Below are 26,790 nucleotides of genomic sequence, written 5' to 3'. Positions count from 1 at the left end.
AGCAAATGGCTTTAACTTAATTAAAGGCGAGACCTATTGCATTTTCAATGATTGTATTTTAGTGGAGCCCATCAGAGACAGTCTCTTTCTCCAGTCTAGCGTGCATCTCAGATCTCCTATTTTTTACAAACTGACTTTTCAAACTCTCCACACGCTCCACAGTGAGTGCAGTCTCCCGCATATTGTGTGCATTCCATCTCCTAGGCACAATGCGCACTGCCGGCTTGCTTGAATCCTTGACCCACTCCTTCATTTCCTCCGCTGATTCTGAAAAGCAGCTTTTACTTTCTGGTGCTTTGTTTACCCTGTTAATATTTTGCTTGTCAGGCGAACGGTGGTCCATGCTATAGATGAGCAGAGCTGAAGGTATTTTGTTTATGTCACTCTCTCACTGACCTTTTGAGACTGACATTTGCGCGCCAGTACTGTCCCGATGTCAGATTTTATCTACTGGTAGATATCGCAAAATACCAACCTCTGTTATGCTAATAACTGTGCCATTGTATACTTGTCAATAAACACTGGGCACCTGGTGGGTTTAATTGCCTTATGAAAAGCAATTATGTTCCCCAGAAATGGCGCTTAATATTGACGTTACCTTTCGTCCCTTTAACTTAATAAGGAATACTTCTAATCTGAGTGTTTGACCTTCTAAATCAGATACGTCAAGATAGGATACATGTTTTTCTCTTTTCTGGCGTTGTCCTAGTTTTGTTTATGGACTCCGTTTTGCTGTCCTGTGTTTGATGAATTTCCATTTAACTTGAAGGTATGCTTGTTGTAAATGCAGTTGGCCGTTGTATCAGTTATGTTTTGATTTGGCAAGGTTTAAACGTGCATAACATAGAGTAGAATGTTTTTTCCACAATATAAGCCGATTTTGCAAATGCTAAGTCAATACGTAGAAAGGAACAGAAGCTTGAAATGGCGAGTCATTCCTATAATTTCTCATATGTTCTACCCAAAGTGGACGTGACAACACTGAGTACATAAATGTACTACTCCGTCCGAACACTTAGAAAAAATATATACATAAACAAACCCTTTCTGATGGATACTTGTGTCTGCAGATTCCTTCCCTGTAAATTAATACTAGTGGACAGACTGGATCCGGTAACTTCCAAGCCCCTCAGTCGCCGGTAGGGGTTGCTGCTTTATATCGATGCCAGAAGCGGGGTCAGATATCATCGCCAAAACCTTATAGCGCCCACTTTTTTTCCAAGTCTTTGTCTTGATTGGAGAGTTGTGAGTTTTCCTCATCGAAAATCCTTTCAGGGCAGAACGAATGACTGGACCGAAATGCTTGTGGTTCAAACCCTGTAAGTCGGCATTGAATGTCGGAGAACACCCGTGCGCCCAAATAATTAAATAAATAAATGTAGCACGGCCACTAAAGTCAACAGACCGCGCTCTAAATTAAATAATTAATCAAGAGGCGCGAAATGTTTGTGGTTCAAGCCCTGTAAGTCGGCATTGAATGGCGGAGAACACCTGTGCACCCAATTAATTAAATAAATAAATGTAGCGCGGCCACTAAAGTCAGCAGACCGCGCTCTAAATTAAATAATTAAACAAGAGGCGCGAAATGTTTGTGGTTCAAGCCCTGTAAGTCGGCATTGAATGGCGGAGTACACCCGTGCACCCAATTAATTAAATAAATAAACATAGCGTGGCTGCTAAAGTCAGCGAACCGCACTCTAAATTAAATAATTAAACAAGCGGCGCGGGTAACTTTGCCTTCCGCCCCAGGAAGCCAATTACAAAATGAAGAGCGCAACTTCGGGAAGTTTGGTTTGGGATGGGGAAGGTAAGGGAGGAGCGGGTAGGATTACCCATGAGCAGCCAGTAAACAAGCTACCAGCACACCCTCCAACGTCACGCCAAACCAAGATGGCGTCGGCCTGTCCAGATGGGCCGTCCTAAAAGTGGACAAGACGGTAACCCAAAAGCCCGGTTTTTAATCACGCGCCAGAGTTTAACATAAACGATGACACGTGACTATTGAAAACAAGGGCGGGGCTTAAAGTTCCTTCCGAAAGTTTATTGATTCCAAAAGGCTCCCGCATGGCGAGAGCAGCGCTTGCGCACTGCTAACGCCAGGCAAGACCTAAAAACTGGTGCAGGTGCTCACAGACAACCCCTTAATGTAATGCTGCAATAAGCGAGGTGGAATGAGGGGGACCCTGGACCCCTTACGTGGAGTCCTTGGGCCTTTGGAAGGGGCTGGCCTGCCAAGTGATTTCTCTTGTTATGAACCACTTGGCAGGTTTCTTAAACATCAGGGTCGACAAACTCAGGAGCTAGCAGATCAGGAGTGGCAAGGACACACGCAGGTGGCACAGAAAGTCTTCCAGCATGGGTAGAACCCTGGCACAATTTTCTCAACATTGCCAAGAATGCCCAATAACTTCTGTGCAGTAGAGTTTCCAAAGCAGCTCTCGTTCAGAGACTCATTTCATCTAGAGTTGAGCTCGGGACTCCTGTATGCCTTTTTGTCACTACCTTTCCTGCCCCGAGTTCATAAGATCAGGAACGACTAGGCCTAAGTATTCCTATTGGCACCGCAATGGGCCAGGAGAGTGTGGTACCTGTAACTTCTGGGCATGAGCATCTGTCCTGCGATGGAGCAGTAGCAGTTGACCTCCTTCAACCTGCATCCCAGGGTCATTGATGTCATCTTGGCTCGAGGCTGTCCGCCATTAAATTAGTATATGCCAGCCATTGGGACAAATTTGTAGATTGGTGCGGCACCCTACAAAGTGACCATTTACCCCCAAAGTTGTCTTAAGTTATGCTGTTTGTTCAGTTCCTATTACAGTAGACGTGCCCCATGTGCTGTTAAGGGCTACTTATCTATTCTTTCGGCCTCCCTTCACCAATTGTCAAGCGGTATTTTTAAATGACGCCTGGTGCGAGTGAGTGTCGTGTGGTTTGGAATGAACAATTGTAACTTTAAGGGTTCCTGTGGTGGTTGATAACGATTTGAATTCCATTTTGGAGGAGAAAGGAGTCAGCAGATTTAAATTGCTGCTTTAGATTTTTTAAAAACATTTTTGCAGTAGATATTCGTGTAAGGAGCTTTTAGGATTTATTGATGCACAGTGGTCTATTCATGTATTTAGTTTTTCATTGCATTTGTAGATTTTATCTTCAGCCCTGGGGAGAGAAATGCTATGTTTTGTTATTAAGGTGTAGTTCTCTACAAAGATGTTGAATTGAATGCATTTGGTAAGGTACTGCAGGTATATTGTTAGTACAGATATTTTTTCTTTAATTCCTAATAGCCTTTTCCAAACCTGCAAGGGTCTGGGGTTTGTAGGTTCAATGTAGTTGTGGCTGTTTGCATGTGAATTGTTATATTTGCTCAATACAGGAAGTGAGAGCTAGTTAAAAAGGACTACTACCCAATTAATTATGAACAGAAGAATGTTTTGTTGTACTTGAAGGAATGACAACTGCCCTTTCACATATCTAGTCCCTACTCTGCAGAAGTCCTAGGAATCCAAGTTACCTGAACGAATAATTGTACACATAAGAACAAACCTGCACCTAAAGGGCATCTTGTAGCTAAAAGAGTAAGAAAGGGAAAAGAACAGCACATAACCCAGTTGAGTCTAAATTCACATTGGAGGCTATAAAAGATAAAGGGATATCCAAGTTGTATTGTGCTCTGGTAGTAAACAACCCTGACCCACGTGCAGCCTTTAGAGACTGATGGGTAAGAGTCTTGAGCGATATAGACAATGACAAATGGATAGGTGCCAAAATGGCAGTATGTGCCAAGTTGCTGCTAATTCAGTTAAAATATTTCCATAAAGTTTAATATATGCCAGAAAGGTTGTATAATATTGATCAAGGGAATTATCCCTCATGTTTGAGATGCAACATGGCAGTAGGCATGTTTCTGCATGTAATTTGGGAATGCCCAGTTATCCAGGTATACTTGACCCCAATCCATCGTACTCTGCAGGCAGTGATTGGTCTTTCTTTTCCACACAATCCAAAAAGTGTTGTACTGGGAAAACAGCCAGACTGGGATGGTCTTCGAGGGGATACATTATTGCTGATGATCGGGTATTTGGTGGTGAAAAAGTATATCGCTGGACATTGACAGGATACTGATCCACCTGGAGTCTCTGAATGGCTTAGGGTCATTGACTATTGTGCAGTAAGGGGAAGGGTCAATTTACAAAAGTCGTGGCTGACAAAAAGATGTTGGGAAATGAAGGGGCTATTTTCAGTCTGTACTGCCTACCTTGTGATTCATGAGGTAGATAGTTCCTAATGTTTTTGTGTTTTGGCTCCACTCCAAATATTTTACTTATCCAACAATCTGGGTAAGGGAGAACCACATTGGCTGTGTGTCATGTGTTGATTTCCTTGTTTCTTAATATTGATGGAACAGTTGAAAGCTATAATACAGTTTATTTTGGTTTTTACCAGGCAAACAATGAAGAGTAATTCGGTTAAAAACAGTTAAAATTGCCTTCTCAAATGAAGACGTAAACAAAGAGATGAGTTTTTCGTTTCTTGCGAAAGACTCTGCAGTCAACAATAGATCACGGAGCACAAAGTAGGTGATTCCAAGCTTATTTGGCTAGCACTGCAAAGGATTTTCCTCATCTGTGGGCTTGTATAAGGACAGATGCCCGACTTGAAAACATAATTGAAGGGAACACGGGAATGGGTGTATTCGATGATACGAGTCATGAGAGCAAGGGCCACTGTACGATGTAGTGTCTCAGTCACATGTTCAAACCTATCCAGTCCAAGGGCCAGTCTGACAGCTGTTTTCTGGATCACTTACAAATTGTCCAATATCTTTGGAAAAATACCCAATTAACAGGCTTTAGCATATTCAAGCCTGTAAAGAATAGAACCTGACACTACCCCAGCTCGATTTTTATGCAGAATTACTCTGAGGCTTTTCTTTAGAAGTTTCAGTTGGTAACAGCGACCAGATACTATGGAGCTTACTCGTGCTTCAAGAGAAAGTCCACTGTCCCTTTAGAAATCTAGGTTTTTTACCACACTGACAGGAGATGGAGGAGTTCCTAAACTTATTATTCCAGAGGGAATCAGAGCTACAGATGGGAATCTGTTTTACAGCATTTAATTTGAGAATGTTCCTGCTCATCCAGGACTGGATTGCTAATGGTCGGACATAAGGAATTGCTGAATCTCTTTAGTGGGTGTGGTTAAATCTAAAAAGAAACTGTGTCTCATCAGCACATAACGTGCACATTCATGACTAAAGGGCAGATAATGTGAATCAAAGGTTAAATGTAAATAAAATCTGGTACATCAGCAGTGCTGAGGGACCATACATCTCATTGGATCTGAACAGTACCATTAATAGACAATGGCTTTGATCAACACAAAAAGAGGAGACCTTGCCGGTCCTCCAAGGCATATGCCAGGTAGTCATTCAAAATAGAGTGATTAACTGTTTGAAACGCTGCGGCAAAGTCCAGAAGGAAAAGCCCTGTCGGCGGTCTATTAGCCATACTTGTCCTGAAATCGCTCAATATGGAAACCAGTGCAGTCTCAGTTCCCATCCCTGAATTAATGCTGGTCCAAGCCTCACTAAGTCATGGACATTAACATATAAACGTCTGCTGTCCGTCCAGCCTTGAAAAAAGAAAACAAATTAACTCACAAACCCTTACCATATCGAACAGTCATACTCCTGGACTGGCATAATATCCACGGGGATCGACAATAAAGCTGTTGGTAACTCCTGCAGCTGATATGTCTATATGTCAGATTGTGCTGTTTTTGCCACAATGTACATTGCCTATGACTGTGTTGCCTCTCAATGGAAGAGAGTGTGTTTCAAAGGATGGCCACATTACAGACACAATAATTTGGAACAACGTTTTTTGGGTATGCTCCCAGCAGTAACATTTATTTCATGGTTATTCTTTCATTTCAAAGAGATTGGTAGAAGGACAAGGTTTTCTTATGCCACCCTTATCAACATGTTTCAGCTCCCATACATATGTTTGGCTCTTTCAACCTGCCCGCTTGGCAAGTATTGCTAAAAATGATAATGACACAGGCATGGTACCTTATCCATCTGGCAGTGTGTCCTGTCACTTGAATCACTCCATCATTCATCCTCTGTAATATATATGTTTTGTCGAATACCTTTGTGATTAAAACAGATGACTTTTACATCCCACAAACACTACAAACCTGTGGTGTGTCAGAGATTGCTTCCATCAAAGCTTACTACACCATTACACATTTATCTCAGAGATTAATGCACCCCACAATGCTTGTTAACAGTGAAATTCATTCCATGCATGACGATGTGTTACTCATGTTTTATGTAGTATGCATTTATCTTGTATATTCTTAGTGCATAGTTTTCTGGCTTGGGCTCCATGCTTCCATAATTGGATGTTTTTAGATAAGAATTTCCAGGACATTCTTCTCGCACCGTATTGCGAATTGCAGATACACTTTCCCACAATAGCCGGTGAATCTGTGCAAATACCGTATCGTTGGCTCTGTCATACAGAGAAACGCATATACAGCTTCTTGGAATCTTGTATCTCCACTGTCAATGTGAAAGACTGGTAACAAGCGGGGTTCTCATGAGCCTCAGTAGCACTGCCTGCACCAAACGGGTATGTGACCATGTCCTGTACCCCTTTTGATGACAGACTTTTTAGTTCTAGTTTTATTAGCAAACCCTTAGTAGGAAGGGTAAACCTGATACCTGTTTTTATGCTGTTCACTTTATATTCATTTTAACTCACCAGAATTCTTGGGATGTTTGCTACTCTTAACTTTGCATGTACTATTCATTAGGGAGCCTTATAACCAGTACAATTTTTTTGTGTATGCTCGCTTTGGGGAAAGGGTGACGGGAATCCACAAAAAATATCTGTGTCCCTAACATGTAAAGTTCACTCCTAACATGGATTCATTCGCAGTAAGTGTGGGAGAATTTCATGGGACTCTGCGTCTGATTTCCCTGCTCCAGATGGTAAGTTGGTATACGTGTACTACCTGGGGGCCAAGGGAAATCTACAGAGTGTATCGGCCTATCACTTAACGCACCATTCCTGGTGTCACTGTCAACAGTAGCATTGTCAAAACTTTCCATGGTGGCTTCGTGATGGTTGATAAATGCCATATTTGGTTCATGCCTAGCTAAGGTCTGCGACTCAAACAGGCCTGTTCAGACTCCAAGTTGAATGAAAACACTCAGGAGAAGGAATGTCACCAGTCTCCTGATGGAACAAAATCCTTATGGGGAAAATAACTCCGGGGTACCAGGCAGATAGACCAAGCTCAAACAGGAATGTTAGACCTGGCCTTTTTTGCAGAGTCACCCCCAGTTTTTGTGCCTGCTGTTACTGATCCCGTTTAGTTGGCATGTAGGCGCTCTCTCTAAAACATGGTACAACTGGCTTCTATCCGATTGGTACATCTAATGTATGTACAAGTCCCTAGTAAATGGAACTACAAGTACCTAAGGCATGAAAATTAACTAATACTATTGGTCCTGCAGCACTCATTGTGCCACCCACTAATCTAGCACTTTAAACATGTCTCAGGCCTTCCACTGTAGCCTGTAGTGCAGTTTTAAACTGTCATTTCGACTTGGCAAAAAAAACCTTTTTATCCTTTAGAGTGTGACTATAGGGGTTCCTGAGCCCTCCCTCCATAGGGCCCAGAAGACCCAACATTGGGGTAAGATTGTGAGCTGGTCTCACAACTGAGAAAGGAAAAACTTTTTTGCCTCACTTGCGAAGTGCCACAAACCACGAAGCATGCAAATGCTGCATGCTTACAGTTGTACTCCACAGTCCTGGTAGTGGAAATGGCAGACGTTTATAGGCCTGTTTATAGACCTGGTGAAGGAAACTACTTGTGTACAATGCACAGTGCAGGATGGCCTCTTTCTGTCATCAACATGTTTGGGTCAGCCCGCTTAAACCATTGCTTTTGAGACACTACTAAATACAGAGCAGTATTTCTGCCTCATCATCATTCTATTGGGTGTACAATTTTGCCTTCAGTGCAATTCTTGAGATGCATTGTTTTTATCATGTAGCAGAGACTATTTGTTGAACGTACAAGCCGTTTTGAAAAGTAGGCTTGCCCCTCTAAAATCAAAACATTCTCCATTATAACCTAATGCTCATTTTAAGTATGATCAGGCCACAATAATTATCAGGGAAGGACCAAATTATGTGGCAGGGTTGACTAAATTATGTGGCAAGAAAAAGCAAGTTATGCAGTGCAATGCGGCACAGCAAAGTCTGAAGCAGTATCATTTCACTATTTTGTCATTGTGACACATATAACAGGACAAATGTTTCACCTAATTAATGTGAAACACCTAACTACAGCATCAACAACTGACAGGTGATCGGCCTCTGTGCGATAGAAAGCCTTCCACTGCATCTGGTTCCATTTTTACTAACTTTTGAAACATATGAGCCAGAATCAATATTATTTTCTGTTAAAGTCTGCAAGTAGTGCAGAAGATGTTGAATTAAGTGGCAACTGTATAAAATCCATATTTTTGGGGAAAATGGCATGGGGTGCAGAATCTCATAAATCCAGTGACCCCGAGTATAATATAAAACAGTACCGAAATGCTCTGTTCTATCCATCAGGTATTATTTTTTTAAAGAAGCTTTTTGTATTTTAAAAGTTACATATATATTTTCTTTAAACATAGCACCTGGTCATTATTTTGGAGCATTTACATACTTTTCGTGGCCATAGTTCAAGTAGGCTTTTTTTAGGTCTCGGCTGGCGCTGCAGCGCGAAGCGCTGCTCTCTATGCGAGGGCTTCTTGTAATCGATACAATTTCAGAAGGGGACTTGAAGCCCCGCCCCTCTTTTCCATTGGCTGGCGTCATCGTTTAGGATAAACGCTGGCATGTGATTGGGAATTGGGCTTCTTTGTTACCGCCCTGTCCATTTTTCGGACCGCCCATCTTGTCAGGCCAACGACTTCTTTGTTTGGCATGATGTAGGAGGGTGTGCTGGTAGCTTGTTTACTGGCTCCTCATTGGAAAGCATACCTGCTCCTCCCTTCCCTTCCCCCATCCCAAACCAAACTTCACAGAGTTGTGCTCTTCATTTTTTCATGGGCTTCTCGAGGCAGAGGGCAAAGTTAGCCGCGCCAAAAGTTTAATTGGAATCCCGTTTGGTGTAAACTTGAATTATGGGCCCGAAGACACAGCTCTCTCGGCCTGCTGTTCGCCATCATTGATTTATCGTCACTGTTAAAGCAAGCACAGAAAGAAGCACGTGGCTGACAGGCCAAGAGCGCACAAACACGAGGCCGCGCAAACCAGTGGCTCGTGTGACGCCCTAAACAACCCCCTCCCTCTGGGTGCAAACTCCGCTTTATAACAGCGCTTCTTTAGCCCCACCCCGGTTCTCAGGCACTCACTATTAGGGTTATTACGGTTCTCTCATAACATAGCGCTTCTTTAACACCACCTCTGTTCGCAGGCACCCACTATTAGGGTTATTACGGTTCACAGGCTCCAGACCGGAGATTTTTTTAACAAGAGCTGTCTGCAGATGTGTAAGGAAAAAACGACAACGCTCTGGAGTGTTTCAGGGCTATCAATCCAACAGTGGATATAGAGATTGCGCGGAACGCGAAAATGTCAAATTATCGCAATTTCCGCGAGTGGAACGGATTTTTAGCGCAGGCCTAGTTTAGAGCTATTGGCATTGTAAATGACAAGGCCTTTTATTTACGTTTTTAAAAACAAAAACATAAATAAAAGTAATTGTCGTTTACAATGCCAATAGCTCAAACTTGCGTAAATGCGAGACCTATTGCGTTGCAAATGCTTGTTTTATCTTGTTCTACATGTGTTCATGGATTGCTTGCATCTTAAGGGCAGACCTCAGACACGTCGCATTAACGGCCTGTGGACAAAGAGCACATCATTTCTAGGTCTTTCTGGGCTTTTATCGTTCTACGCTGAGACAAAGGCATCAAAAGAGAAATGCTCATTAGCTTACACACCACCCAGAAAGGCAATATCAAGGCTTTAATGTAGTGGCACACAGTTGTGCATGAGGCGCCTCTACCTTATACTTGTAATATAGTATTAAAGGGCAGTAATTAAATGTAACATGCAAAAACAGGATAGTATGTTTAGGTAGACCATAGCCTCTTGTTTCTATAGGCACAAACAAAACATTACATATTCTTCTTTATTTACTTTAAAAAGTAATGCATTCATAAGTTCTTAATTAATACAAACGAAGGCGGTACTCCATTGTTAGCAGTTTCTATGATTCTTCAACTGAAAACAAATATTTCTAGAAAAAAAGACAGGCAATGCAATAAAAGGCACCGTTGGTCATATATCACACAGCATCTTTCCTCATTTACGGCATTGTGCAAAGTAAAAAAAAAACATACTTGCATGAAAACATGCTTGTCCATCTTGCATAGCGGCATTAGAGCAAATGGTGCATTATTTATATTTGGCAAGCAACTAAAACTCTGCATATCAGATTAACGATTGCCTGTTCGCAGAAACAAAGTAACACTGATTTGACAAAACTATTCGTTGGCAATCCTGTTTAGTTATCATTCAGCTACATTCTGACAGTTATGTTAATTTTTGAAAACTTTACACTTTGTAACCTTTTTTTTAGGCTCCTTACTCAATTGACAGACGTTTTAATACATAACATTTTAAGCTACAATCTTAAACAATGCTTTGACCATTAATTAAATCATTGCCGTTACTGTTATAATGTCGCCTAGCACTTATTCATGTAAACAACTTCAGTTTACAAAAGTGCTCAAGAGGTTTTGTGGTGCACAAGTAATCCAACATTTCTTTTCAAGCCAGATTCAGAGCAAATGTTTTTAATAAAACACTGTGTTTTCGTATCTTGTGAAATATTGGAATTCTTATGCATATATCTAACCGTAGATTCTACACCTTGTGAATAGCTCCAAGCGCCAGACGGGAACTTCAGTTTACAAAAGTGCTCAAGTTTGTTGGGTTGCACAAGTAATGCAACCTTTCTTTTCAAGCCGGATTCATAGAAAATGTTTTTAATAAAACACTGTTTTCGTATCTTGTGAAATAATGGAATTCTCATGCTTATGTCTAACCATAGATTCTCAGATCACTTTAGTCGGTGGCATCGTGTAGCGTTGCGTCAGCTTAATCCCATCCTGGAAGCAATAGCGGAACCACAAATAATCATCACAAGTGAACATGCCCTTGCCTAAAACTACAAGGTTTAAGCCCTATAGCAATTGTCGCAAACAGATGTCTTTGATGAATCTCCATATGGTCAGCATCTGGTATTTAGGGTCATTGCATGATTCCAAGATTTGCAAGAAATGTGCCCGGATGAATCCTAAGGCGATCCAGTAACGCAAAACCAGCTCTACATTACCAAACACCGAAGGCAGGCGTTTAAGTCCTGCTGCAGTTTGTGGTTGAAGGCTCGAACCTGTTCCCAATCTCTAGGCCGTTTCTGTGAAAGATTTTCACCACATTCAAAATTACAAGGTAAATTAAAAACCTAAAGGAAACACAAGAAAATGAAGCAGGATTCTTTCCTATAGCATCACTCTCATAATGAGTAGTCGCAGGAAAGTTATACTTTCCTGAATTCCCAGGTCCATCTGCGACATCGCAAAATATAGCAGTTTTTAAACAGCCATGTAGTGGATTTTCAGCACCTTTATGGCTTCTTCTGATGCTCCTTTGGGCCCAGTGGATCTGAGGAGGCCTCCATATGGATTGTTGTCCTCAGATCTGTCCTTGATGCCATTTGTACCTCTCGACCCGGCTGCGGGCATCTCCGCGACTCCGAGGCTGATATCCACTACTACTTTGAACCCGGCACCACAGTCTCTACCACATCTACGCCTGTCCCGATGCCACCGACGCCAGAGGAAGAACCGATTATTTTCTCTGACTCCATACAGAATCTGGTCTGACCTCGGCCGTTATCCCACCCTGATGCAACTCATCCAACCTCATTCTGACTCACCAGGACTCTACTCCCGCTAAAGAGTCCTCCCCTAGTGCTCGACAATCTTTTTGGATCAGACTCTGAACAAAGCCATCATACCCTATGACAGCAAAATGGAAATGATGGGTCATTGGATTGGACACCTCTCCTAACCTAACACTGGATTGAGTTCACATCCATTTCTACTTCATAAGAATCAGCTTCTTTGCTCAGGTCATTCAGGATGTAGCTTTCGACCTACAGCTACAATCCAGTGAGGTCAAGTCTAATGTGGTGACAGATGTTCTGCAGCCTGAGCGGGTGTCTACAGAACCACTTTTTCCTTTTAACAAAGCTGTCCTGGACACCTGGGCCAAATCTTGCTCTTGCCCACCGTTAACTAGACAAGTGGCTAGATGCCACAGACCTGTCCCACGAAATCTTGCCTTCCTTACTCAACATCCTGCAACTGAAAGGCAAGGCAGTCGATACAACATGGTGCTTTGGCATCACGCATGGATGAGATCCATGGGCTATTTCGTGACGTCCCAGCATCATTAATGGATATTCCATTCGATGCTACCTGTCTTTTTGGAGATAAGGCAGGCTCTGCACTGGACCAAGAAAGAAAGCAGTGCCACAGTTCACTTCATAGGCTTTATATTCCCATGCAGCAGCACCCCCAGCAATTGTGCTCCTTTCGAGGATTTGGAAGAGCTTTGGCTCACATACATCAAGGCCCACCACCACAGCAACAGACCTGCAGTCCTTTCAAGGTTTGGGTGAGGATCCAGTTGAAAATGTTCAAGCCATCAGGGGCAGCATACTGCCCAGTCCCCTACCTCTCCTGCTTCAGCTTTCAAGTAGTTTTCCTTCATTTGCACATGACCACCCTCTTGGAGGTACAAGTTGTCACATCAAGGGTAACAGAGCATTGTGTCTGACAAACGAGTTCTCCAAATAGTGCAACAGCGTTACACCCTGCCATTGCTGCCTGATCCGCAGCATACTCCACCACACCCGAATGGCTTTCTGAAGACCACTGGTCCATTCTGCAGCAAGACATCCAAGCTCTTTTGACCTAAGCTTATGTAGAGAGGGCTCTGTAATCAAAATACAAAGTGGATGTTACTCCTGTTGTTCCCTGGTACCGAAGTCAGACTAAGTTCTTCGTCCTATTTTGGATCTTCACCATATCAAATTCTGCTTAAATAAGAACACATTCAAGATGCTTATGCTGGACCAGTTCTGTTATCCCTGTGTCCAGGAGAGTGGATTGTAGCACTGGACCTGCCGAACACCTATTTTCATATCACTGTTCTGCAGTCCCACATGCTTTACCTGAAGTTCATAGTGTGGGTCAGGAGCTTTTTCGGTTTATCGGGCTACCCTTGGCCTCACCACTGCCCTTCTGGTGTTCATGAAAGTGATGGCATAGCTGATAACACATCTTCGGAGGTTGTGTAAACCAGTCATCCCCCACCTCAGTTACTGTCTGCTGACCGCGGGCTCACCACAATCAGTCTTAGACCACCTCCAGATGATGACGAACTTCTGAACATCTTTGGGTTTCTCTATCAAAGTGCTGAAGTTACACTTGACTCCTTCACTGACTTTCCCGTCATCGGGCCATTGTGGATATAGTGTAGTTTCAAGCCTTCCCTCCGATTTAAGGTGTCTACGACATTTGGGCTATGATCCGGATATTTCAGTCTCATCCTGGATCTCAGAGAGAGTGGCTCTGAAACTTCTTGGCCAACTGCATCCTGATTGTTGACTATGCCCGATGGCACATGTGGGCTCTGCAGTGGGATCTCAAGTCTCTGTGGACTAAGCACTAAGGAAACCTGTTAGATTTAATCCAGGTATCGGAGGAGATGGCAAAAAATCTGTAGTGGTGGCTGCTCGACTGCTGTTGTTCCAGTGGCAGACCCTTCTCCCTACCCCACCCAGAGCTGACAGTAGCGACAGCCACATCGCTGCTGGGTTGAGGAGGTCATTTGGGAGAAGTGGAGATCAGAGGACTCTGGTTTCCAACAGGGACCTTGCAACATTAACTTGTTGGAGTTGCAGGGCCATTCACTTGGTTTTGAAAGCCTTCCTACCATCCATCAAAAGGAGGCTGGTTCAGGTCCTCATAGACTACACCTGCACCGTGTGCTTTTGCTGCAGCAAGCAGGGCAGAGTGGGGCCCCTAGTCTTGTGCAAAGAGGCTTTGCACCCTGGGACTGGCTGAGCCGTCATGATATCTCCATGGTTGTCAACCATCTGGCAGAATCTTTAAACGCTAGGGAGGACAAACTCAACTGGTGATGCATTGCAGATCACAAATGGCAGTAACACCTGAAGGTGTCATGGTGCATCTTTCAGCAATGCTGGAAACACTAGCGCTGTCTCTTTGCTGCCACCGAGAACTTGCAGAGCCCACACTTTTGTGCATTTGAGTTTCCAGGAAGACTCTCTGAGACACATTCAACCTAGTGTGGATCTTGGGACTCCTCTTATGCCTTCCTGCCTCTGACTCTCCTGCTTTGATCTTTAAATATGATCACAAACAACTGGACCCAATTCATCCTAGAGGCTGCGGATTGGGTTCGGAGAATGTAGTATCTGGAATGTCTGTTCATGAGCATCTGTCCTCTGATCAAGCTGCTGCTTCGGGAGAATCTTCCACCGTAGCATCACAGCATGGTCTAGCATCCAGGCCTACACAACCTACATCTCCATTTGGGATTTTGAGCGGTTGCAGTTCAATGCATTTGACCTATCTCCCAAAGTTATGTATGTCCTTTTGGCAGCCAGATGGACACCCATGGAATTTGGGTTTGGTTTGTTGCCTAGTGTGGTTCTCACCATACAAACAAACTACAAGCAAGTTGTCGGATGTTTTACCTTTTGTGCTGTCTTTAGACCAGCAAGGACTTGCCATGGGCACTGTCACAGGTTATTTGTCGGCCCTTTTGCCATTTTTACGATTACCAGACCAACCATTCCTGTTTAAGTCATTTGTTGTGATGTGTTCTCTAAACGTTTTGATCAGTATGTTTCCTCCAAAGCCCTTTTGACGCCACAGTAGGATTTTTAAGTTGGTTCTCATATTTCTGATGTGTACCCTATTTGAGCCAATTCATAGCTGTTCCTTACATTTTCTCACTCTCAAGACAGTCTTTCTCATAGTGATAACTTCAGTTTGTCACATTAGTGGGCTATAAGATGTGTCCGTTCAGCCAATGTACACCTCTTTTTTGCCCACACAAACTTGTGTTGCAGACTAGGGGGGTGTTTCTCCCAAAGGTTTGATGCCCATTTCACGTTGGTCAATCAATTACTGTACTGGCATTCTTTGCTTCACAGCACCCCTCAGTAGAGTAGAATGAGGAACTCCATCGTTTGGATCCCAAAAGAGCCTTTAGCTTTTAAATTGATTACACAAAGGGACATTGGTTGAGCTACAGGCTCATTGTAATACACTGCCCAAGAAGCAGCCTCCGGGCGGACTCAGGGATCATTTGACCAGAACCAAGTCTTCCACCATCGTATTGGCAAGCAGAGTGCCTGTTTTAGATATCTGTTGGGCCACAGCATGGGCATCAGTTCACGCGTTCACTAAGCACTACAGACTTTCACCAGATGATATGCTAGTTGAAGACTGAGTTTGCTAAAAATTAAGTTAGACTTATCTGTTTCGAAAAGACAGGAATGAATGAAAGAAAGTGGAAACCTATTCTTGATGGTAGTATTGTTTAAGGCCTGGTAATCATTGCATATTGAAAGTGCCTATTTCTGTTTAAAAAAACGAACAACCGAGATGCTGCCTGAAAATTTGTTGGGTGAATAAAACCAGTGGCTAAATATTCATCTAAATATTGTCGTAAATGCTCTTCTAATTATTTTTGCATCAGGACATATACTCTATCGCAATGTATTTGAGCACCGGGTGCTTAATAATCCACCAATGATCTGGCTAATACAATGGTAATGAATCAACTGTAGTTTGACTGAATACACATTGACAATCTAAATATTGTTACACTATTGCTTCTAAATGTGTGGTATCTTTAGGTTCTTTATTAGTACTAGACTTGTTCTTTACAACTGAAATAATGTATTTTCACAGAGCATATGTCTTGTGTGTGAGCATGACATACTGTTGAACGTGTGCCAAGGGCAAGCCCATCTGTGTCCTTTACTTCACCAAGCAGAGAACCCTAACCATTTTATTGTAAATGAATTGCATACTGCAGTTTGATTTCTTCTCTTCAGCCTATCCCCTCCCCTGCCACCACCCCACCCCATGTCTCAACTATCCTAAGAGAACTTGGGTTATTCAAAAACGACTCCCCTGCAAAATCCTTGCCTACTATGCACCATGACCCCTTCTGTAACATAGTAGTTGACAAAGTCAGCTTTAAACCCAACAGCATTATTGTTAAATGTGTCTTCATTAATATGAGATCACTACTCTATCACAACACAGAACTTAATTATTTAATTATAGAGACATTGACATTGCGTTCACCCCAGAGACCTGCCTTAGTTGACATTCTCACGTTGACTTCACCTTAGTGGTTCCTGTCTCTCATTCTGTCCTCAGACAGGACTGTCTCATCCAACTGGGTGGTGGCTTCAAAATTATTTCTTTAAATCTTACCTTTCCATGAGTCAAATTCAAAGAAGAGATTCACTGATCTGTTCTTTCTGGCCATCCATATATCCCTTAATACTACATTTAAAAGTCAGCTGGACTACAGGCTTCCATATTCTGGTAGTCATTTTTCTGAAAAATTCCCTAAATACTCACCATTTCTTATTTGCAAGAAATTGTGGTATTTTCTGCAAAGGATGTTAGTCCTTCACAAAGAAGTGTGCATTTGTTTCGTCACCGGGCATCAAGTACCACATTGCAGCTTTTGACTTGCTCAGGGTAGTGAAGCAGAGCTGCCCAAGGTCCATTCAGGGGAAGTGTTATCGGCTATTAACCTCAGGTAGATGGAAATACCTTTGGTGATATTCATATTAGTTTACACCCCTAATGGGACTTGAGCCCTATTACCACAATACCCTCAACTATACTAGACACAATACAGGGGGTACCAGTCATAATTTGCTTTAGTCGTAGTCATAGAAAAAAGGCATCCATAAAAGCAATTACACATGTTAAAAACAATTCCCATTCAAAAAATGTCATTATAAACATCAAGAACAATACTTTTAAGACCATCGTTTTGAGTTATAAACAGTTAACTGCCAGCGGGATATTCCTGGTTATTAAATGTGCTATATAGTCCATTTCTTTTCTGTAAATAGCTATAGATATTTCCTGTCCTATGTGCCAAAATATAATTAATCATGTAAAAATAGTTAGACATGCACCTGGGTTGTAATTCACAGTAGGATTTATATGTTATTTAAAATAATCCATTTTCTGACATAGAAAGCAGCCCAGTACCATTATAAGAAAGACAGGCCTCTTGGCTTTGTCATGGTGTCACCACATTGCTAAAAGTAGAAATATGGCATAATAAACCAATATACCATAAATAGGGATGGTACACTCCTATATTAATATTCATTAAAACATTTAGCATTAACTAGCAGCATAAGGGATCTTCATTACAATTCAGTGTATGCCAGAGTCTTTCTTTGGCTTTAAATCTGCTGCCATTGCGGTTTTAGAACCAACCAACAGTTGGCACTTCAGAGGCGGAGTGCAAAATTGCCCGCTCCAGAAGTGCTTTAAAGCCAAACATCTCACAGGGACATAAATGCAACCCCCTAGGAGACCGAGCGACTTTCTGAGGGAATTTCTTTTTGGCGGGGAGGGTTCCTGTATTGCTTGCAGCCGAAACACTTACTGAAGCTTTTGATGGTGCCCCAGCTCCTCCTGGAGCACTGCAAAAGACAATATGCACGTTTTTGAACTTCTGCATAGACTTGTTAGGGCAGCCAATTGCCCTGCAGCGTGCATATTTAAATAGTGGCTTTGCCGCTATGTCTGGTGCTTTTTAACATTTTTAATATGTGCCTTGCACCACATTTTCCTTTTATGAGTGCACCCAGCATTAGCTGACATCTTGGCAGTGTGGGATGCCCACTCTCCCACTGTTGTTGTAGCACCCCACATGACCAACACCGTTCAGGTGTCATAGTGGGAGCCAGCATTCTGTGGTGTGTGCCCAGCTCTCACCCAAAATGAAGGCACAGAAAGTGGGGTTGCACACCACCACTGGGAGCGCAGTCACACCCCTTTTTGTCCCAGGAATTGGGGCCCTCCATGACACAAAGGATTGCATTAGGCCCTAAGGATGGCGTGCCCAGAGCCAAAGAGGATCTCTGGGATGGGGCCCCATGTATACCCACTCCCCATGAATAATTAATTAAATGATGATACGCCAACCCCCAGGGGTTAGGCCATCCATGGGGGAACTTCAAGGACAAGCAACAAAGTGCTATGAGGTCCATGTTCTCACCTGGTCCTCTTGGGGGACCAGCTTTTAGATTCAGTTTTCTAGGGACTTTGGTGTCTTTTTACTCCTAAAAGGCAGTTCTAGCCACCATGATCATTCTCTTCAGACCTCTTGGCCTATAAAGGGAACCTTTTGTTGGGACTTTGGTTTTGCTGCGCCCAGGCGTGTCCCCTGCCTGGGCTCCTAATGCACCCTTCTGCTTGGGAGGCATCTTCCATAGCCCCTGGACAGCCAATAAGCAGAACACCCTCACTGCTGCACTCTCCATGTCCCAGAGCCTCCTGGCTACTTGCGTGGCACCTGTGTGTCTGCAGAATCAAGAGCCATTCCACAGAAGTCCAATGAAAACCCTGCAGGGCTCCCAAACAGGTCCATTCTTCCAACTGTTCCTCAAGAGACATTAAGATGTCAGTGCCAATGGCACTGTAGAGAACTATTCTAGTCCTGAATACCAGTCCTTAGGTCCATCCTCATAGTTGGGTCAGCTGGCGTCTCCTTCTAGCTAGGCATTATTCTAGCATTTTAGCCTCAGGCACAGTGTCTCCTCATGTGTCTTTTTCTTGTGCAGATTTTTTTGGAGTGGGTATGAAAGGTTCTGGGTTGTGGTCACCCATTTCCAGTCTGAGGGTGGTGATATATCATCACTCCACTTGTGCCCAGGTACCTCTGCACAGTATTCTGGGCCATTTTTATATAGTGGCTCCAAGTGGTCTATGGAAAGACCTTTCCTGATAGCTTCTGCTCCCCTCTGAACTAACACAGCTGCCTGATCCCTTCCCACCAAAACCTCAAAGGGGAGGCCCACCTGTGTTGAGCTCTAGAGTTCCAACCATCCTCTTTTTTTCGATGGGCTTAGTCATGCCCATCCCAGGTGCAGTGTGAGTAGTTAACACTCCCCACCCCTTTCTCTCCCAGAAACTGGCTGTACTGTGTGGGGAGGCCTTTAATCCTCCAGCTTGCCAGCAGAGTAACTAACTTGTCCCAATGGGGGGACAAGGTCCTAGCATCTGATTATTGTTGAGCCAGAGAAATATAAAAATTCACGAAGTGCCTTAAGGAGTGCCGTTATTACAAAAGTGACAGTTGATGTGCACTTGGTATACGTTTGCCCTGAAATTGAGACCATACTCATCTGTAAGCCTAATGTGGATAATTAGTTTGGTATTGCAGATTTTGCCCATAATGTATAATGCAGTGAGCACACAGCATTCCAGTTAGCACTACAGACTACGCTGTGAATGCCCACTCTCATTATAAGGCCTGCATGGGGTCAGCCCCCCTCACCAAAAGATCCATTCTGCGAAAAGTTACCTGTGCGCAGATACTGGGCTGAGCTAGACAGTAGACTCTCACGCCCAGCCCACATGTGTCCTCCCATATTTGCGTGTAACCAGCATACAATCTCTTACCGTAACTGCCTAGCAGCTGTCTTATCTTAAAAGTTGGACCATGTCGGTTAGCACTTTCAGTCCATTTTCACAGAATTTACTGTCATTTGGTGAGATTCACTCACAGTTAAAGTCCAAAACTTGGCATTCAATGAGCGAAAATCTCATTTCCTACATTATTCAAACCGGAGATTTCTTTGCAAACGTCTCTATGGTGTCTGTTTCAATTAATGGACACTAAGCCATGCTGCAAACAATTGGAGTGGGAATGACCCTGCACTATGCACCTCGGGGCAAATCCTTTTATCATCAAGCCCTATATGTAAACAAGAAAGTGCTTGATATCTCTTGTATTAACATTTATAGCACCCATATTCAAATTGCCCCCAACAAATCCAAAGTTTTTAATATTGTAGAACCCTATCCTCTCTTACATTTGTATACAATCTTTGCCCAATTCACAAGAGTTATGTAATAATCTTTAAAATGTTTTTTATGACAACGTTTGAGACATTCTCAATGTTATCGAGGTTGCCACTTGTTGATACTAGTTCGATATCTCACCCATCGTATTCTATGCTCACTAAATCCACCTTCCTTAATGTCAGTTCACTTGAATTGAAGGTCATTCTCAATAAAATTCTTTCTTTTTCTTCTGTTTCCCGTCATGGTCCATGCCCAGCTAAACATACTCAGACTCTTGACCTCCATTCATTATCACAAGCCTGCAAACCTTTTAACACCTTTTCCCCAGGCTCTTTGCCTTTATGCTAGCAACAGTCATTAGTAGTTCCCCTTTTAAAAAACATATGCCTTACTCTATCGTCCTCTTCACATACCACCATAGCTCTCCTCCCTCCATGTTCCAAAAGACCCTGGAGTCATTTGCCTCTGCTCAACCACCATCATCTTATTTGAAACCTGCACAGTGCTTTGTCACCAAAGCGAATTTAGGCCTCATTTCAGTACTGAAATGATAAAAGTGTCAGCCCTCAACTGCATTCTCTTGCAACAGGATGCAGGCTACAGTGCTGGATATTTCAGTGCATTTGATACTGCCTCCCACTCCATTGTAACTGACCATTTGATCAATGTTTGAGTGGGAAGACAGACCTGTCTTATCTTTTATGTGCATAGTTCTCCGCCCCAACTGCGGAGACTCCGCAGTCATAAACTTACTATTATTTGGTAGTTTGTGAATACCCCCCCAAAAAATGTCAACTTACACTAAGTTTATATTTGTGTATCAGGCCCTGAGTCTGCAATAAAATAAAGCTCTTCCTTTGTTCCTCTGAACTTTGTGATTCAGTCAGCAATCTATTAAAATGTGTCAGATAGTTCACCAAATCTTTCTTTCCCTCCACCAACGCTAGAAACCCATTGCCTACAGTTACGATAAATTTCACAGGTCAAAGATTCTATCATCTTTTTTTAAAACGATCAAAAATGTATAGTGCCGAGATATCCTTTAAGACTAGTGGCCTTGGTCATAACACTTCAAACATTTCAGGGGTAGCGAAGGGAACAGAGAAAGATGTCTTCAAAACTTGCCCCTCAGTAGCCAAACTAGCTTGGCTATTAGGCACAGGAATAGCAGAAAATGATTCCCAATGTGCTACAGGAAGAGGTGTTTGAGATACATGCAGTTTATCAATCCTATTTCTTAAATCTACTACTTGTTGTTGGATCCATTGGTTTTCCTGCTTGGTTTCTGTAAAATCATTAAGTATGTTTTCCAACATTTAAATATATAAGCAAGGGCGAAAGCTCCAGAATCCATGTCACCAATGTAGAACTAAATAGTAAACTTCCCAATCTGAATTCATATTGTAAGGCAATCCATGAAAAACGATATTTTGTAAACGACTTTGTAGTACTTGATGGGGGCATCCCTTTCGATGGTAGAAATGTGCAATGTTAAAGAATAGATGTACTACAACCAGCATGGTGTACTGATGCCTTGGCCGGAGGATACATCAGTGATATAATCCTCAGAAAGGAATATGTAAAGGCTGCATGTTTTGCGTATCATTTTTTGCCCTGGCCCACACTGCACAAGTCTTGACATACTGTTCTACTATGAGATGTCACTTACGCCCTCCGCATTGGAGCATGTAATCCAGCGGATCATTGACAGCTTGTCCACCTGAATTCCCACCTGCCACTAATCAGAGACAAACCATGAAGACCCAGCGTTAAGGGGGGACGACGAAAAGACCACTAGTTGGCATAGACATTAAGCAGCTGACGTTGTGTCAATAAATTTAAAGAGTAAAAGCATTTTTGTATGTGTTAAATAAAACACATAAAGCCACACTGCTATTAATGATTAGTAATTGGCAAAGCTGAAATGTATGGTTATTTTATTGGGCTGTGCCTGTGTTTCAAAGCGTTAACGGCTTAACATTAAACTCTTGAAGAAAAGGAAAATGAAGTTTTGACAAGTACAACTTGCAAAGTGTCCTTGGAGACTCGCTTTAAGAGGTATCTTGATATACGTTGGGTAGAAAAGCCAAAAGCCTGGTTCACCTTTTATCTACTAATATACAGTGTATGCAGATTTCATTAAATGTAATGGTATCATCTTTAAAATTCAAGTTAGATATGTTTACAACACTATTGTGCAATCGTATTTATATGTACATGCAAAAGCCTCCATGAAACACTTCTGATGGTTAATTTTCCCATCAATGGTTTGAAATGTCAGATGTGTGACTTCAAATCCTAACAAATCACTGTTTTGTTTCTTTCCAGCTCTGTGGCGCCAAAATGGGTCCAGGTTCTAATTCGTCCTCTTGCTGACTTGGAGGTGGAGCTCTTACTTCGTGAGCCCTACGCCGGCGAATTGAAAGGGATGGCCAAATCTATTGGAGTCAGTGTTGGAGATGCTCTCCTCCTTAATCTTTGCTATGAAGTTAGTGCGTAAGTGCCCATTTGAATTCTGCACTGTAGGTAGAAGGAAAACTTGCAAGGTTGAACGTTAACAGATTGTAAAAAAAATAATTATCTTTTAAATTAAATTCCTAGAAAGTAAACCACAACTGCATTCAGCAGATGTTTTAATTTAAATACATTCAACTATTACATAGACCTATTTTGAATGCAAAGCACGGAGGCACGCTAAGAGACCACATGCTTTCAGATGTGGAGTACAAGGCTACTCTTTATTCAGTATATATTCGCCTTTATATCACACCACTATCCAATACCAGAACTCTGCGTTTTTATTGGCTTCTTGCCAGCCATATCTGGCAGGGGATTCATGGTTAGAAGCTAAGACAGAACGTATAAGTCACTAGAGGCAATCACATACCCCTGTTTAATTAATGTTTTGGAACTTTAATTCTATGAAATCTTAAGTTTCAGCACTTCTCATGAACTCTGCTCTTGCAAAAACAGTGAACAATTTGGGGTTTTGTTTGACTCTGTGTTCTTTGTGGCTCCTCGAATAGTGGTCAGAATAAAAACGAGATTTTCCCATGTTAAATGGCTGCAGAACATTTGTACCAGCACCTCAGACATTTGTACCAGCACCTCCACATAAACACCTGTGTAACCCATCAGATAAAATCAGTACTTACAGAGCATAACGATGACACAACCTGAGCAACACCAAACCTCTACAATGATACCTGTGCAAACAGCTTCCATTGAATGGCTTATCAACAACACCATCCAGTGAACTGTAAACAAATGAGTGTCCTGGAAATGGAAAGTACCCAGTAACAGATGCTGTTACAATGCCATCAACAACCTGAGATCTTCTCCAGGCCAGTGAGATGACACCTAGGGCCTAATCTAGGGTTTGGCAGAAGGCTACTCAGTCACAAATGGGATAGATATCCTGTCTGCCTTATTAAGGGTGCCATTGCATATAATATATCTATAATAAGTTGAATGGAGTATCTGTCACAAACGTTTTCCTTATCAAGGGGGCCATTGCATATTTGAATGGAATATCTGTCTCAAACGTCTGCCTTATTAAAGGTGCCATAGCATATAATGTACCTATAATAAGTTGAATGGGATATCCGTCATGTTTGTGATGGATTAACCCACCAAACTCTAAAATCGGGCTCTTAGTTTTTACTAAAGATGAACCGTGGACAGCCAAAATGGAAGAAGCCATACATGGCCTGTATCCCAACATGTATCCAATATTGGTGCAATGATATGGTATTTTTTGCTACTAATATTTATTGAGAGCAAGCACACACCTAGAGACATCTTGGCAATGCTGTTTAATAGAACAAGTTCTACTGACCTCTAGCTTAATATAGATATAACCACATGTCCTCAGCTCTGTGATCAGTTTGTAGTCATAGATCCACAGTCAGTGTTCTATATTTGAGCAACCTGAATGGATAATGACCTGCCTCCAATGAAAGCTGTTCTTGGAGCTGAAACAGGTACATGCATGGTGACAGTGGAACGAACGGCCCAACCAGGTTTGTAGAGTAGGCATTTACCGCTTGAAAAGAAGGCTGTGCTTCATACACAGCCCTCTGCTCTAGGCGTAGAGATTTATGTCGCACCAGTTACGGAATTGGGAGCCAATGCAGTTGAAGCTGAGCCAGGGCCAGATGGAGTAGGTCACTTTTCTTGAACATTTACATTTTAAATTGACTAACGTTTGTGTATTGTCTGTAACCAAGCAATGGAGGAGCTTATTTAATACATGGAGGTGGAAAACTCTGGATTTTGATATATCTTTTATCTGGTGTTAAGTCTAGTGTAGGATCCGTCATGAGCCCTAGATTATTTACTGCCTGAAAATGCACAGGAGGAGGGTAGTAGGCCTACATTCAAAAATTGCTAGACCATGAAGGGGACTTTGTTGTGGAACATCAACCCGTCAATTGCCACACGAGCAGGCATGAAAATCATCTAGCATGCAATAAACACCTTTCCTAACATTCAGCCCAGGCCGGGTGTAATCAGCATATATGGAACAGCTCTGAACGAAGGGCTGTACCAGGTGAGGCAATGTTACTATATAGATGATAGAAAAAGAAGGGAGGGTAGGTTGGGGATCCAAAGGACTCCACATGATAGCGGACACCATGAAGATGTGAATGGAGGAGATGGCACTCCTCAGTGTTGCTCCAAAAAGATATAATCCACACCAGTACAGTGTTCCTAATGGCAGTTGTCTAGTTGCGAGTTGGTATTGTAGATTGCCCAGCAATCTAATAAGATGAAAATAGTTACAATGCCACCTTCCCCCTTCTCATGTCACCCAGAGCACAAATGGTGTCAGGCTTTTTGCTTGTTCAGAGCAGAAATTAACATGTTATTGGTGGGATTTGTTCTTGGTGTCAGCTAACTTTTACAATTGGATCAGAAGCACGTTCTACCATCATTTGAAGCAAAAGGGGGCTTTGAGATGAATCAGTGATTAACACGGCCTATTTAGTAGGTGGGAACTGGTCAACTATTTTGCAATACATTTGCCTCCCAATGCAGGACCTTACCCTAACTCTGGAAATAAGGATTTCAACATCTTGTAGCCGTTTACCAACAGTTAAAGCTGCTGTTGATTGAACATATAAAAGAAAAAAGGAAGACTGACACCTAGAAGATGAAGCTCTGTAGTGTATTGATATTTGGAGCAGGTTCCACTGATCCACCACGGTCTCTCTAACATCCTTGTTGGACCTGACCCTTTACTCAGGGTTATTCCCAAACGTTTTGCCTTCTTCCTCCTACTTTTCTGACCCTCTTTTCGTTGGCTTTATGACTCCGGGCACTTTCCTACTGCTGACAAATGCTAAAGTACATATGCGCTCGTCCTAAAATGTAATATTTGGTCTCTTGATGATTGGCCTATTTGATTTACTAGTAAGTCCCTAGTACAGTGCACCAGGTGTGTCCAGGGCCTATAAATCAAATGCTACTAGTGGGCCTGCAGCACTGATTGTGCCACGCACATGAGTAGCCCTTCAAGCCTGTCTCGGGCCCGCCACTGCAGTGTCTGTGAGTGCAGTTTTAAACTGCCATTTCAACCTTTTATTACATGTAAGACACCCCTAATGTAGGCCCAGGGTAGCTGCATGGGCAGAGAGCAGTGTATTTAAAAGGCAGTACATGTACTGTTGTGTTTTACATGTCCCAGTAGTGAAACACTGCTAATTGCGTTTATTACTACCGTAGGGCCTACCTCTCCTATAGGTGAGAATGAGAGCTGCCTTGTAACATCTTACAAGTGTAGCTTCCCATTGGGAATAGATAGAAATGGGAGTTTGGTGTCTAGGGACTCAACATTTAAAAATACATCTTTTAGTAAAGTTGGTTTTTAAATTGCAGGACTGAGAATGCCACTTTTAGAAAGTTAGAATTTTCTTGTGTAATCATTCTGTGCCTCTGCCTCTCTGCTGAATACAGGTCTGGGTTAGGGTGACAGTTGGGCTGTTTGTGCATTCACTCTAGACATTCACACAAAGGGAACTGAGGTGTGTCCGGCATATCCTGAAGGCCCATCATCCTAGTGATGGGCCCTCTGAACTAGAGTGGTGGGAGGAGTTGTCACTGACACCTGAATAGGGCAGTGCCTGTCCTCACCCAAAGAAGTCCCCACCCCCGTATTGTGTCTGGAGACAGGGCAGGAAAAGGCAGGGTCTTGCGCACTACAAATACTTTTCTTTGAAGTTTGCCTACTTCAGAGGATGAAATAGGTATAAGTACTGCACCTGTGACCCCCATATCTTCAGAATACTCATTTTGTTGTGTTTTTACTGTGTTACTGTGTGTGTGTTTACAAAAACCTTACACATTGCCTAAGTCTGACTTCTTGTGCCAAGCTACCAAGGGGGTGAGCAGGGGTTATCTTAGCTGTGTGACTCCCTTACCCTATCTAGAATGAGGGTCGCTACTTGGACAGGGTGCAAACCACTGCCAACTAGAGACCACATTTCTAACAATTCATGGTAAGTGGTTGACCCTGTTAGGCTGTA

General features: G+C 42.6%; 1 protein-coding gene across 2 annotated transcripts in view; it reads left to right on the top strand.

Moving 5' to 3' along the window:
* The window catches only part of NAAA (N-acylethanolamine acid amidase), a 239,719-nt gene that overhangs the window by 17,011 nt on the left and 195,918 nt on the right, over positions 1 to 26,790 (top strand). For both annotated transcript variants that reach the window (XM_085640978.1, XM_085640979.1), the window contains exon 2: positions 22,592 to 22,759. In XM_085640978.1, coding sequence (XP_085497104.1) covers positions 22,592 to 22,759 — 168 coding nt within the window. The remainder of the gene's footprint in view (positions 1 to 22,591; positions 22,760 to 26,790) is intronic.

This window comes from Triturus cristatus, chromosome 2_2 (assembly GCF_964204655.1).
Source record: "Triturus cristatus chromosome 2_2, aTriCri1.1, whole genome shotgun sequence".
Lineage (NCBI taxonomy): Eukaryota > Metazoa > Chordata > Amphibia > Caudata > Salamandridae > Triturus > Triturus cristatus.
The sequence above is the reverse complement of the archived record's forward strand: the minus strand, read 5'-3'. Positions and strand labels throughout refer to the sequence as shown.